Source organism: Nematostella vectensis, chromosome 4 (genome assembly GCF_932526225.1).
Source record: "Nematostella vectensis chromosome 4, jaNemVect1.1, whole genome shotgun sequence".
NCBI lineage: Eukaryota > Metazoa > Cnidaria > Anthozoa > Actiniaria > Edwardsiidae > Nematostella > Nematostella vectensis.
The window spans coordinates 9,920,881-9,936,376 of record NC_064037.1 but is presented as its reverse complement, the minus strand read 5'-3'; the positions used below and the strand labels follow the sequence as shown (position 1 = coordinate 9,936,376).

Below are 15,496 nucleotides of genomic sequence, written 5' to 3'. Positions count from 1 at the left end.
TTCTGTATTGTATATATTTGGGAACCGCTGCTAAGGAGTGGGTCATTAACCTTGGGGGGGGGGGGTCTCTTTTGTTGAGCATGATTTCTATTTTCTCGGTAAGCGGCGTGCATCTTTCTGTTATGTAATGTACTGCGGACGAAAAAAAAAGCACTGGACTATCGAGCATGGGGGCTAGTATAGTCCGTTTTTTTTCGTTTTCTTGCATTTTATCTTAGCGCAATAGGGCGTTTTCCAGATAATGGGGGCCCTGTGTGATTTGGGCGTGAAAGCAAGGCTGAGTAAGGTTGAAGTTTGAAAGTTTTTTTTTTTTTACATACCCACACCAACTGCATAGCTGTTGGGTTTAAGTTCATAAAGGGCCGAACGGAGCAGCGATAAAACAAACGACAACAGTCCCGATTTCGTATGCTTACTTGCTCAACTCATCACGTGACACAGGCTACCCACATACACTACAATAAGTCCTGTTAACGATGTGCAGACAGAAAATCTTGGGATTTCGCAGTATCAGAAACTGGGCAAACGTGGGGGAGACAAATACGCTTAGTTCCCACAAATCACCACGTTCCGAAATTTTCAGAATTACCAAACCCCCACAAAAAAGCTTTTAAGCTTTAAAAAGCGACAAGACAAAAAAAAAGAAACTTATTTTGATATATAAAAACTACAATACTAAAAGACAAGCTTTACAATAACATATATTAAAAAATACCGTAACATAGTATTGGCCAAAAAAGTCTGGATATAGACTTGATTGCGATCAACTAACTATACATAGCTTTGGTGAACAATAAATTAGGTAAAGCACTCTTCCCTTCCAATTTCGCTTATGTTTTACAGCAGCATACGAAATATTTCTGATTATCGATTATCGCAACCACTAACGCCCACGTTTGTCCGTGCGGTATAATAGGCGCGCGCCTGGTCCAAGTCGTCATTCTCGATAGACTTTGTAGGGTGCAAAGCTCCATAAAAAGAAAAGAGATATGATCAAGTTCAAAATAATGTCTTAAACATCAAATTGCAAATACAAAAAAAAAAAAAAAAACGAAAAACTTTTTAGGTATCGTTATTTTCACGCGCGCGATAAAGCATATCGTCATTCCAAACGAGCGCGCGCTGTTTTTGAATTTTGCTTCCAAACCCAATGTTTGTTGTTGTTGCCGTAGAGAACCAATCTTAAGAAGCTTGCCGCTATTGCCTTGGGTGTACAAACCATTATTTACAACTTCTGCTTTTTCGATATTTACGGTGCTAAGCACTTAACGGGGTCTAGCGGGAATGACGGCTTGAACCAGGGCCGCCCCTTATATACTGCGGGTCCTTGTTTAATTATTTGAAATAATCTGGGAAGTTTAGAAAGTTTTTACTGGGGGCACGTGCCCCCAGTGCCCCACCCCCTGCTACGGCCCTGATGGTTTTACATTAAGACATCCAGACAATTTATTGAATCCCCCCTCCCCCTTGGACAGACATGAGGAGATGACCCCGTCCACCCTGTTGTTTGAAATGTATCTAAAAATATTTCACCGCGATAACCAATTTCCCTGATTCGTCTCATACTGGTTGCGATTCTGCTACCATTCCCTTGTTTACACGTCCCATATCAATTCCTTGTTTACACGTCCAATATCAATTCCTTGTTTACACGTCCCATATCTATTTCTTGTTTACACGCCCATGTCTATTTCTTGTTTACACGTCCCATATCTATTTTTTGTTTACACGTCCCATATCTATTTCTTGTTTACACGCCCATGTCTATCCCAGTTTACACGCCTCATGTCTATTTAGGCACTCGATATCCTTCCCTTGTTGACCCTACGTCTTACACTTTTTCACACGCCCTATATCCATTCAGAAGCCTCCGTCATATACCTCGTCACTGATTTTATGCACATTGTTTACCCGCCCCGTCCACCTCTTCTTTTTACACGACCCCAGGTCTTTCTTTTGTTTACACACACGTTCCATATCTATTCAGAGGCCTCAGATCCGATTTCCTCATCTATGGCTTCATGGGCTGGTAGTAGATCATTCTCAATGTCCCCCAGCCCAGAGATCACGGACTCTCGCTCATTCTTCGAGGCGCTCAGTTGTCGAAGTACAAGCTTGCGATAGACACCACCTTTGGCAAGAAGCGAGTCGTGATTTCCACGCTCGACTATCTTTCCCTTGTCCATCACTAGGACCTAAAAATATAAATACACTTATTGTAAATATGTAACTGAAGAGACGGTCAGAAAAACGGACAGAGAAACAGACAGAAACAGGGACGGACGAACGGACTGAGAGATGGTGAAAAAGGCAAGTAGATAGAAAAGTGAAAAGACAATCCGTAATGAGCAGACGAACATAGCAAGTGAAAAGAAAGGCCGTTATGGACAGACGAACAGAGCGTACTGACATGTGTAGACGGACCGGCAAACAGAGGGGTGGAAATATTGACAGACAGATACACATAGGGACAGACAGTAAGGTTCCGACAGACGGCGAGGGGAACGAACAGACAGCCAAGGATGGACAGATAGAGAAGACGCACAGAGGGATGGAAGAAAGGCATACAGACTGAGAGGCTATCACAAAAAGAACGGTCACAAGAAAGTGTTAGGAACGGACGGACAGTTTGGCAAACAAACGGACAGAGCGACGGACGGGCAGCGAGAGGAAGGAAGGACAGGGAGAAGAGCGGGGAAAATAGACAGACTTACAGAAGGATAAGGGGCAGACAAACATATAGAAGGAGTACTGACAGATGTTCCATGGGAGAGACAGGCGTACTGACCAGGTTTGCGCTGCGCACGGTGGAGAGGCGATGGGCGATAACCAGTACCGTCCGGTTGACCATGGCACGGTCAATCGCTTCCTTTACAAAGTGCTCACTCTCAGCGTCCAACGCACTCGTCGCCTGCAATACAGTAAGATATTTTTAACCCGATAAAGCTTCCGAGCAGGTCACGTGATGATAAAACCCCAGCATGCTCCCCCATACCTCATCCAGTAGGAGAATTTCTGGATCCATCAGTAGCGCACGCGCAATGGCCACTCGCTGCTTCTGGCCGCCAGACAGCTTTACTCCGCGCTCGCCCACTTGCGTCTTGTATCCGTCCTAGAATGAAAACCACGTTATCCTGAATCTCCCTTGAAGAAAAGACGACTGGTTTATCCTGATTCACCCTAGAGGGAAAAACAACTAGCTATTCTGATTCGTCCTTGAAGGAAAAAAGACTGGTTATCCTGATTCGCCCTAGAATGAAAAACGACTAGCTATCCAGATTCGCCCTTCGAGGAAAGACGACTAGCTATCACGATTCGTCTGGAAATGGAATGGAAAAAAAAAAACGACTAGTTATCCTAATTCATTCTTGGTTAAAAGACGACTAATCCCAATACGTCCTTGAATGAATCAAAGACTGTGAGCCAACTCGGGAATGCAAATGTGCATAAGAGATACACATCCTGATTCTTGAATAAAAAAACGACTGGTTATCCTGACTCGGTGGCGATCGTTGCCTGATTATTTCATTAACGACGAGTCATCAAAAAATGGCCAACTAAAGTCTAACTCGTAGTCCATAGCCATGAACCATTTTGATACGAGTTTTTGAGTGTGAGACAGCCCCTTATAGCAATCCGTTAGAGGCCCCTAGCAAATGTTTTCATTACTTCAAATGTCGTAATGAAGTCATGGGCATTCGCTTGTCTTGCAGCTTCCTCGATCTACAAATAAAGGATAAAATATCCAATTAGAGCGAGGAGTGTCCTGGGCTCTGATTCATAACGAGAAATGTATGCGGCATTCTGCTACATATATAGCCATCAAGGCCATGGAATTGGATTGTACAAAAAAAAAAATAGTGATCTTGTTCTGAAATGGAATTATGTGTTCGAATAAAAAAGGAATAATCTTTTTAAGACAATGAATCTCAATGAGCTTGTAAAAATGGAACGATATCCTTTTGACATTGAATATCGCCCCCTTTGAATGAGTAAAACAAGGCCGGTGATGATAATCTTTATTTCGTACCCACCTCTTCTTGAGAAGCATCCCGGCCGTACGCGATATTACTTGCTATCGTCGTAGCAAACAAGACGGGCTCCTGGCTAACAAGCGCTATCTTCTTCCTATACCATGCTAGGTCAAGTAGCGAGATATCCGTGTCCCCGATCCTGATGTTTCCAGTCATGGGGTCGTAGAATCTTTCAATGAGACTGATCACTGTAGACTTGCCACCCCCTGATGGGCCCACGAGAGCCACGGTTTCCCCAGGGTTGATCTTGAATGACAGAGCCTGCAACCCAATTGCGTATGTAACAGGCCCGTACCCAGAAATCTGACCACCCCCGAAGAAACAAAAAGGGATTTTTTGTTGGAGGGGGGGAGGGGGGGGGCTGTGCCAGGACTGTGTAGACATGCGTGAAAACAACTCAACATCTTCACGCTGGTGCAATATTAGTGCTGGAGGATTCTGTGTCATTGGGGGAGTGGCGTACAAACAATGCAACACGTGATTTGATCAAGTACCAAAGCTATAGGATGATGCTAGAGGGATGTACAAAACGCGTAACATCATCCTACCGGTGTAACAAGAGTGCTGGCAAAATCCTTTTTGTTCTTTCTCTCGACCGGTACAACGCGAGTGTTAAAAACTGTGTGACATAATGCAAGAGTCGTTTATACACCTATTTCAAAATACGTTGTTAGCGCTAATGGCAAATGGTAGCCTGCTAGCCGGCTCTCCGGAAATTCGGGATTCCTGTGAAAGAAATCCCGAATCTCAGGAGAGCCGGCTAGCCGGCTAGGAAAATGGCAATTGCCAAATGGCAGTGCTTCCATCCAAAATTGCCAAGGGACTCCTCATATTTTACTGAAAGCAGGAAAATGTGAATAACTCGTGTGATTAGTTTACTTACTCGTTACTCTTAGAAGCAATTACGCCTACAAGCAGTGAATTGTCTTACTACCATTTGCCATTCGCCATTTGCACCGACAACGTTAATTGAAATAGGCGTATATCCTCGTGTCGGCGGATGCTAGGGCTGGTTTGTTAAAATGCTTTACCTATATAAGCGCAAGCTTGAACGAACAAAAATGCTGTTGGATAGTTGGTCATTCCACGAGCGCTTTACACAAAATGTTGGCACACTTAACATAAAGAATATGTGGTATGCCAACCCAGCCAGCACAGCATTGCTTGAGCGAAGAAAAATACTGTGTGTTTCCCCCGAAGGGTGGGTACCCTTTACGAGCAATTTATCTCAGAAATGTGATAATTCTGTCTCATTTGTTTGTAGCATAAATAATGAAACATAGGATCTTATTTGAGCAGGAGGTACCGTCCCTCATCGCACTTAACTGATCTCGAGCGTTACATTACCCACGTTCACTTATGAATACAAACTGCGTGGACCTATACTGACAATAAGTCAGATGTTTTTTAAGCGCTTAGAGGCCAACTACAAATACAGCATTAACATTAGTTGATTTGTTCATGATGTTCTTACCTTAAGTACCTCAGTGTCCTCTCGGGAGGGGTAGGAGAAACGAACATCATCAAAAACGATGGCTAGAAACGAAACAAATTGTGATTAACAGGCTATTATTGATTCTACTGGTAAAGGGGGGAACAGGCGTCTCCCCTTTTCCCCCGTGCTAGTCCCCCCCTTCCTCTCTCCCTGTGCTTGCTAAGCCCCTCTCTCCTCCCTTTTCCATGTGCTAGTTACGCCCCTCCAACTTCCTACGGCATTCCTTGTGCTTGTTATAATCCTGTTGAGTCAAACCAAAGGGTGTAACATTTGAAGTAGTACTTACGCTCTTTAAACGAAGGCAAAATGACTCCGCCCTCCATCTTGATCTTGGGCACACGATCCATCAACTCAAACATCCGGAACGATGCTCCCACCGCCTAGTAGCCATGACAATAAACATGGCAGAGAGTCAAGTTGCATCTTGCAAGTTGTGAGCAATGTTTAAAAATGTTTTATTTACAAATGTGTGGATGACAGCATGTTACGTACGACTTGCATGCAATGTAATGAACCAAAAAACTGGTATTCGACTCTGCCAAATTTTCTTCTTTAATACTTTAAATCTTTAAGACTTCTTCTGGGCAGACTGAAGAAGGTGAATAGCTACGGTATTTTATTCTTCTGGTTAACGATTACGGCTGTTTGGGCATTTTGTATTGATTGGCATGCAATGTAAATTGAGTTGTATTATATGTTAAAATGTTGTATTATATAAATGGAGTTCTATGTTAAAATGTTGTATAATATTAATGAGGTTCTATGTTAAAATGTTGCATAATATAAATGAAGTTTTATAGTGAAGTTTTGCATGCGATGTGAATGATATTGTAAGACCAAGTGTTGCATGCAATGTAAATGGTATTGTAAGACCAAGTGTTGCATGCAATGTAAATGGTATTGTTGGACCAAGTGTCGCATGCAATGTAAATGGTATTGTAAGACCAAGTGTTGCATGCGATGTAAATGGTATTGTAAGACCAAGTGTTGCATGCAATGTAAATGGTATTGTAGGACCAAGTGTTGCATGCAATGTAAATGGTATTGTAGGACCAAGTGTTGCATGCAATGTAAATGGTATTGTAAGACCAAGTGTTGCATGCAATGTAAATGGTATTGTAAGACCAAGTGTTGCATGCAATGTAAATGGTATTGTAAGACCAAGTGTTGCATGCAATGTAAATGGTATTTTTAGGACCAAGTGTTGCATGCAATGTAAATGGTATTGTAAGACCAAGTGTTGCATGCAATGTAAATGGTATTGTAAGACCAAGTGTTGCATGCAATGTAAATGGTATTGTAAGACCAATTGTTGCATGCGATGTAAATGGTATTGTAAGACCAACTGTTGCATGCAATGTAAATGGTATTGTAAGACCAAGTGTTGCATGCAATGTAAATGGTATTGTAAGACCAAGTGTTGCATGCAATGTAAATGGTATTGTAGGACCAAGTGTTGCATGCAATGTAAATGGTATTTTTAGGACCAAGTGTTGCATGCAATGTAAATGGTATTGTAAGACCAAGTGTTGCATGCAATGTAAATGGTATTGTAAGACCAACTGTTGCATGCAATGTAAATGGTATTGTAGGACCAAGTGTTGCATGCGATGTAAATGGTATTGTAGGACCAAGTGTTGCATGCAATGTAAATGGTATTTTTAGGACCAAGTGTTGCATGCAATGTAAATGGTATTGTAAGACCAAGTGTTGCATGCAATGTAAATGGTATTGTAAGACCAAGTGTTGCATGCAATGTAAATGGTATTGTAAAACCAAGTGTTGCATGCAATGTAAATGGTATTGTAAGACCAAGTGTTGCATGCGATGTAAATGGTATTGTAGGACCAAGTGTTGCATGCAATGTTCATGAAGTGGTATCAGTTCTTCTTGTCTTTGTATAGCATGGGAAGGTGATTTGCTTTTTTTATTGTTATGGCATGGGTATGTTGAGTTGTCCTGAATTCACTCAAAGCAGAGCCCTGGGTTTACCTGCATGAAGTCACCATAGAGGGAGGAGAGGAAAGCAAAAGCCATGGCCACATTCACAGTGTACAACGCAAATGCTGCAAATAAACCACAAATAAAGTCTCTCATAAGGAAACCCCTTTAGAATGTATGACTAAAAAGCTTTATTTCTTGAAGCCCAGCATAATAAAAAAAATATTTAAGAGTCAGCTTACCTGTTAGTATACCAACATTCATTTCCCCTTCATTGACAAGCTTGCCTCCATACCACAGCACCAGCACTATAGCGGCCTATGCAAAAATGTGATTACAAAGATTAGAGAGACCAACAACAAGAATAAGAAAGAAAAATATCACTACTTCTCATAAATGATAACAGCAAAACAAAGTAAAAAATATTCAGACATTTATTTCAGTCCTAAAAACCAGTGTGTAAGAACCTAGTGATTTAAGAACCTGTAGACAGAAATTTTGGATTTTTATCCCCCAAATGTAAAAACCTACTAAGCCAAAAAATTCAAAAGGTTCTTATATGATGGGTTACTCCATTAAAAATGAAACAAATTATTATTTTTTAAATTGTTTAAAATAAACAATTTGCTAATTTGATACATACAATAGAATAAATCTATAACAAAATGGCTAAGTATTCAGTCACACTTCAGTATTATGAATCCTACTGTTGATTTAAGCAACTTAAAATATAAGAACTTGTTTTGCCAAACTTGAAAAAAAAAAGGTTCACACACACAGGTATTCACTGTATTTGCTCTTACCTGACCGACAGCCATTACCACACCACTAAATGCACCTGCAAAAAGATGATAAATTATCATATCTATCACACTATCACCAAAAGCATCATCAGAGTTAAAGGCATGGAAAGGTGCTAAGCAGCCAACAAACAACTGATGTCTGACCATGGGATACAGCTTACATCAATTAGCTTTTTTTGGGTGTGTGTAAGAGGAGGGTGGAAAAACTGTAGAGTACGTGGAAAAAAAACTCTCAGAGCGAGACAAGAACCAAAAACTTTACCTTTGCTGGAATTGGGACTCAAACCTACAGCCTAGTGGTGAGAGGCAAGAAACTATGGAGTAGTTAACGTGACTCTCTGCCACCTAGGCTCCCATGACACATGAGACCACCATCACACGACCTTCATCCCAACTGACAAAAGCATCATCTGATGTCATCTGATATAACCCTGAGATGCAACTATGCTGGCTTGGGCTTGTACTCAGGGCCACCAAAGATTGAATTCATAAAGTCATGAGCGGCATGGATGTTCAATTTAACAGGACAACCATGAAGGGAAGGGTTAGGGTTTCAACTGTAACTGCAACTCTTGCAAGTGATTTGTGCCTTTGGAGGGGTAGTTTTGTTTAAACCTAACATCACATCTTTTTCCAATGCAAAGCATGTGCATGTAAATTTCACCAGGAAATACCTGAAGCGATTGCGAGTCTGGCTCCCACCAAGTAACTCTCATGGATAGCTTCTGCATACAGCTTCATGGTCTTCTTCTCTTGTGAGAAGGACCTCACAGTTCGGATGCTTCCAATCGACTCCTCTGCCACTGTGGATGCATTTCCAAGTTCATCCTGGAATTTCTTACGTAGACCCTGCACAAATTGACCTGTAGAATACGTTCAGGATGTGGTGAGAAAATCAAACATCTGAATGGTATTTGGGGAACTAATATCACTCTCTAATTGCAAGAGGAATGATAGATTATGAGTGCAGATTTGAGGGCAGTTCCATAGGTACTGTAGTTGCCCTTATGACTCATGTCTGACAAGATAATTTAGATAAAAATTGTTGGTTTCCTGTGGGGTGTGAAAAACCAGAGATTACAGAAAAAACCCTTGAAGCAAAGGCAAGAACCAACTAATTCAGCACACATTGGAACCGGGAATTGAACCAAGAGCCAAGTGCAAAGAGTCAAAGCTTCTTCAGAGTAACATATGCTCTTCAAGCTGTATCAACAAATCTCCCAAATATTTTACATCACCACAGCTTTTTGATAATGCTACAGTCATAAATTGAACCATCAAATTATTGTTATGCTTATTATTGACGCTTTGGTAAAACACTAGATAAAAGACATGAAGAAGATACAGGGGGATTACTTACCATATTTCTGAGCCCCAACACCAACAATTGGAATGACAGAAATGAGGACGCCAGTCAGCTTAGCACTCAGAGTAAACATGAACACCAAGGAACCAATGATTTGCACAATGTATCGCAATAACATAGAGACATTCACCTGCAAAAAATGCTCCTTATTACATGAAGAGCAGGCCTGTGGGGGGGGGGGGGGGGGTTGTTTACCCATTAAGAAGACCAAGTAACTTGTACTCACAGTACTACAGTACTATTAAAAAATTTGTTTTCATTAGAGCAGACCTTCCACTCCAGTGGGGGGGGGGTGTCCAAGCCCCCCAACCCCCCCTGGTTATGGGCCTAAAAATTATTCTAAACGGCATTTCATTATGCAGCCAACTGCATCGTCAAACTATCTAAGAAATGTGTTCATCTTTATCCAAATTGGTCCTGTCTGACCCTCATTATTGCCGTTAACAGCTTGGTGAATAATGCAGTGTTATTCAATATGAAGTTATTACTTCTGTATTGCCCAAATTCTCAGATAACGTCACTAAACCAGAGGCCCTATCTCTTTAAGCTGCAACATACTTTTGAAGGGACGCTTATGAGAATTAAAGGGAGGCACAAGAAGCACTGGGGATACAAGGATCTCTGTAAAGAAGACCACCATTTATAGTGAGAGTGCTTAGAAATAATGCACTACAGCCTTGCTCTGTTTTGTCTTCCACACCAAGTATCATCACGTGTCGTCAAGTATGTACTCTACATACCGTGACTGCATTCTGGATCACTTGAGTATCGGATGACAGTCTATTGATAAGCTCTCCAGTCCTGTAAAGGGAGCGAGTCTTAAAATTAGCAACAAAAAAGGTACATACTGTACAGACAGAAATCAGTTGGCAAGAAGGACTTTTAATGAAAAATTGGTTGTTTTCTTGATGCTGTGCTTGCATTCTATTTCTTTATAATTTCTTATAATAAGGCCACCCTGCCTAAATGAAACCCCTGATCACATTGAATCTTCCATGCTGTCAATGTTTAGTTGATAGCTCTTCATAAATGGATGCACAGATGAACATACAGAAAACTACCAATTGCCAAAATGCACCCCCATCCCCTAAAAAAAGCTATAAGATGTTCTAAAAACATTAAATAAAATAAAGAGCAGAAATACCTGTTGGTGTCAAAGAATGCCACTTCCTGCTTGATAATGGCATTGAAAAGCTGTTAAAGAACAATGTGTTCAGTGACATGATGAAAAATGTTTCACATAAAGCTCATTTAACAAGCCAGACAGTTTCTTTATAAGTAAGCGAGTAACAACAAATATTTTGTAAAGTGTCATTTTGCCCATATGGTATCAGTGTTTTGAAGAGGGATAATTTATCCAGAATGCAAAGAACCAACAGCCATTATAGCCATTATAAGAAATTGTGTTTTTTTAGTTATCAAATCACAATGCGTGTAGAAGGTTTTTCGTAATGTTGTGTTTTAGTTTGTTTTATTAAATCAATAAGGCCTCTATTACAACGAACATCTAAAGGGAAAAAAGGCAAAAATGGATTTAACCTCTCTTCGTATTCTAGCAACAAGCCTTTGTCCAGCAAGAGTGAATAGCCACGCCCTGATCATGGCGGCAATGGATCCACCCACATAGAGGCCAAGTAAGGTCAAGATGGTTCTATTAAGGGCATCTACAAAGAAAAACAAACAACATAAAGCCAAGATGGTTTCAGGGCTTTCATTTACTTTTAGAGTAGGCGGTGGAAAATGATAGGTAGGGGGTGGGAGTTATTTCATCTTTTCAGTTCAAATAAAAATCAAGTCGACTATTTTAAAAAGTAGCTGCGCTTGATGGCCGCTGGTTGCCGGGGCCTAATTAAACCCTTGGGTTTTATTAAGGACACCTATGAAAAAAAACATACGACCAAGTAAGGCCTTTTAATATTAAGGGCTTCTAAAAACAGTGTGTAAAATAGTTTACTAGTTTTACAAGCTTAATTGTTATAAAGACTAGACCTTAACAAATTTTGACACATGCATGTTTTAAAAATATTTGAATTTTTCCATTGGATGCTCTAAGGATGATCTTATGATTTGTAGACATCTTTGGCATATTTATTTTTTTAATGCTGTTTTGCTATTACCTTTTCAAAAGTCTGCAGGTATACCCTGTCTTTTCTTAGAAATTATTGTGTTAAAATAGAGAAATCATTTTCAGAGTAGGTGGTGGAGATTGATAAGTAGGGGGTGGAAGTTATTTTATTTTATTTTATTAGTTCAAATAAAACTCATATCGACTTTTAAAAAAATGGAAAATAGTACCTTGGGGGTTACACCGGCGGCCGGGTCTAAATGAAACTTCTGTATCTCATTTTTCTACCCTCCCTTTTCTACCCTTCCTGAGTTAAAATCTTTGCTACTGCCTTGGTATAAGGGATCATCCCAAAGATGGATTGTTTTCTAAAACAACATGAAATAAAGTGTGACCCAAAGGACAAATTGTGGTTGACATGCCATCAATAGAGTGATGACTAACTCATTCCTGGCTGTATAGCAGATGAGATAACTTGACCGAAGAAATAAGGAGCTGCTATCTGTGATCCTGCTGATACCATAAGAGCAAGAGTTGCAATGAATAAAATACCAAGCTCCTGCAAGATAACAAAGTGGACCAAACAAATTGCTTAGCATGCATATCATCAACAAAAAATAAATCATACTTTGCCTACAGTTTAAAAAGAGCCCAGCTAGTCACACATTTGTTTATCATTTTCAGTTCATATTTGAAAACAAAATTGTGCATATAAAAACTCTAAATGACTCTAGCTAAACACAATGTTAAGCTTCCCATACAAAACTGATGTGAAAATACAGAAAAAAAGTTACCCAATTCAGGTGATGGAAATGGATGCTTTTGATTCACACTTGGTACTTTCACAGATATATTACTCGCCTCTATTTTTTTTCTTGAACTTTAACTGTTTTGAGGCCTATTTTATCTGTCTTGTACAAGTCTGGTTGACAGGTCTAATATACTTCAAATTGTTTGGAAATTGTTTGGACTTATACAGTACTGTGAATTTATTATTACTCACAGGATAAGCAAGTGTGCTCAACCGTCGCAAATTGACTTTCTTCTTTGGCTTTGCCTCTTTCTTGTCTTTGGGATCATGCAAGATTCTCAGCACTGCAAGCTGCCTCATGGCTTTATAGCTCATAATTGCAGCACACGTCTCAATAAAACAAAAACAAATGGAGCTGATGACAAGTGCAAATGCTACTTGGTTCACATCATACAGGCTTTTTGCAGACTTATCTTTGAATACAAAAACACCTGCAAAACGAAAACACAGGGTTGGTTTAAAGCATAGGTGATGTATAAATCATATACAAAAAGGATACCTTCAATACAAAAAACCCTGAAGCCTTAATTAGGTGAACCTTTTTAAAGGTTTAAAAATAAAAATACAGGTATCCTTTTGACCTCTAAAAATGTTTGATGTGTAGAATTATATTACGGAAAGGCTTATTTCTAAAATTGTTTAGAACTGGCAAACATAGGCCTAAGAGACAAAAAGAAGTGTTTGTGGGGTTTCGTGAAAAATGGACTCTCTGAAGGGTGTCCTTTTTTTTTATGAGTAATGGGAGAAAACAATCAGGGTGCCAAAACTGAAAGTATTTCTTAAGGTAGGTATAAAATAAGGGGCCTGACTTGGGCACTCACCTTTTGCTACACTGTATGCCAGCGGCAAGAAGCTAAACACCATAAGAATAAAATGAGACAGTCTTTTACTTGCTTGGATCACTGGCTCATACGGATCATCTATTAGTCTCAATGTAAACTTTTCCAGGAAGGGGCAAGTAAAGAATATAACCCCACATCGAACAAAGGATATCGCAGCTAGATCAAAAACACTTGTCTTTATACCAAACTTGGTGACACTCTCCTCCATCTCTTTGGTGTTACTTCTACTTAGCCATAATGCAATTGAAGACGCAACGTCCAAAAATACCAGGAACTGTAGAGTTGTTGTGAAGCGCTGTTTTGGTAATGTGTAGTATGGTTCACATAATGGTTCTTTTTCTTCTTCGTTACTGGCACTACTAGTACTCCCACTCTCAGCAATCCCTCCTGCTGGCTCCATCTTGAGAAGACCCAACCTCTGTTTACTGCCAAAATGAGAGAATCACAATTAATAAAAGATATTGCATAAACATGTCACCCTAAATGGTTCAACTTCAATATAGTCTTATATTACATCTGAATGTGCTTACGTAATGTGTTACACAAATTACTGTAGCAAACCCGTAATTATGTTATTTTTGGATCTCGTGTAAGATTTGATCACGCTACAAACAAGTGTAAAATCGACAACACGACAGGTAACACTTAAAATAGCAACAAAGATGACATAGATATAAATAAAATCTTAAAAATGAATTTGTTGGATAAAACTTTGTCGATCTTTGTTTGACGTGTAGAAAATGTGACAGTGGCAAGGCATTTCTCTAGCAAATTACCAAAAGGTTATACAGCTAAAAGAAAAGGGACGGAAAAGTTGGTCATTTCAAGCACACATTAAGCTGTTTTATTTGGCAAAAGTAATAAAGAAGAATATTGTGTTCAGAACACAGAAAATTAACACAACTGTTATTATACCGCCATCTTTGCCCGCTTGATCCTGTATTGCGTATCGATGCCTGGGTATTTTACAAACAAGGATTTACCAATGAAAACTAAGATTACATCTGTAGCGAGGTCTTACGTTATTTACAATCGTTTACCTACCTACAGTAGGTCGAAGGTTCAACCAACCTTCACGTTAGACTGCGGACGGCTTTCTGAGCGTCTGTCGAACAAGCGACTGTGGTACTTGGTACCACAGGCATCCTGAACCAAACTCTATTCAATTTAAAAAGTACGGTTTTACTGTTAAAAAAATTAAAACTCTGCTGAGCATTGAGATTTGATTAAACTGAAGCAAGGGCTGCACACAAGAAGCTGAAACCTGGCAGAAAACACGCCAACGAGTACACGATCTAATCGAAATGCTGAGTCACAAAAAAAACGCAGGTGGCTTTGGCAATTTGGCGTTGAGTAGATTAACATCTTTTTGCGCTTTATTTCGCGTTGTGTCATTTGTCATTTGACTAGATTGCGTGTCTTGGCACACAAACTAGCAATTGAGACAGGTCGCTATAAAATTTACCTCAAGAACTAAGGATTTGTGAAAAATGTGAAAAAATAAGGCTAGGGATGAGTACCATACCGTAATGGAATGCGACTATGTCAATGATATTCGTCGAGTATTTGTTAATTTTCTATTTGCAATCAATAACTCTTTTAAACTGTTAAGGCCAAAAGACCTTTTTTGTATATTATGAGCTTAACAGATGACTCCATTACGAGCCTAGTCCTGAAATTTTGTGATGATGTAATTAGATATTATGAATAGAGGTTAGGCATATAAGCCAACCTACTTTGTGTATTATCCTAATTTACCTGTATTAATATTTATTGGAATAAAGTTATTATTTTTATTATTATTATTTGCCAAGTGTGGCCTGAACTGTTGTGCGACATCTCGGCCGAGGCCGTAGGATGATGATGATGATGTCATCATTTGTATCACATTCCCCATGTCCTCCATTGCCATATTATCCTCTCCACAACACAAACTTTTCGAATTGATAATTCGCAAGAGAGGACATATATTTATGACCTCTTGGTATTCCTATCCGTTGCTTAGAATTAATTGCTTCGGCGAGTTTTTGCTACCATCATGCGTAATTCATGCCAAGTTTTGCAAAAATGGCTTCTGCCGTAATGGCCTACCCAACTGTTTGATGCGTATTATTTTTCTCATACAACTAGCGACGTCAG

At 39.7% G+C, this 15,496-nt stretch overlaps 1 protein-coding gene across 2 annotated transcripts; it reads right to left on the bottom strand.

Annotated features, from left to right (window-relative positions):
• Nucleotides 1–651: 651 nt before the first annotated feature.
• On the bottom strand, nt 652–14,560 carry LOC5513732 (ABC transporter B family member 25). Of its 2 annotated transcripts, none has more exons than XM_032383232.2 (19): nt 14,402–14,560; nt 13,337–13,782; nt 12,708–12,946; nt 12,149–12,263; nt 11,179–11,303; nt 10,784–10,833; nt 10,380–10,440; nt 9,634–9,769; nt 8,948–9,136; nt 8,274–8,308; nt 7,713–7,788; nt 7,522–7,595; nt 5,816–5,909; nt 5,509–5,570; nt 4,035–4,295; nt 3,670–3,723; nt 2,996–3,112; nt 2,789–2,911; nt 652–2,195 (listed from the first exon to the last, which is right to left on the bottom strand). In XM_032383232.2, the coding sequence occupies exons 2-19, from the start codon at nt 13,755–13,757 to the stop codon at nt 1,980–1,982; spliced, it is 2,448 nt and encodes an 815-aa protein (XP_032239123.2). In that variant the 5' UTR covers nt 13,758–13,782; nt 14,402–14,560; the 3' UTR covers nt 652–1,979. The 2 variants fall into 2 exon arrangements, with proteins under 2 accessions (XP_032239123.2, XP_032239125.2); XM_032383234.2 differs by lacking the exon at nt 14,402–14,560 and adding an exon at nt 14,286–14,374.
• Between the last annotated feature and the right edge of the window lie 936 nt (nt 14,561–15,496).

Excerpts from the sequence above, each read along its gene's own strand:
- LOC5513732 (XM_032383232.2), bottom strand. The coding sequence starts at position 13,757 with ATGGAGCCAGCAGGAGGGATTGCTGAGAGTGGGAGTACTAGTAGTGCC. Across the intron at positions 4,296-5,508 it reads AGGACACTGAGGTACTTAAG|GCTCTGTCATTCAAGATCAA; the intron begins GTAAGAACATCA and ends ATTGGGTTGCAG. Across the intron at positions 2,912-2,995 it reads AAATTCTCCTACTGGATGAG|GCGACGAGTGCGTTGGACGC; the intron begins GTATGGGGGAGC and ends ACTGTATTGCAG.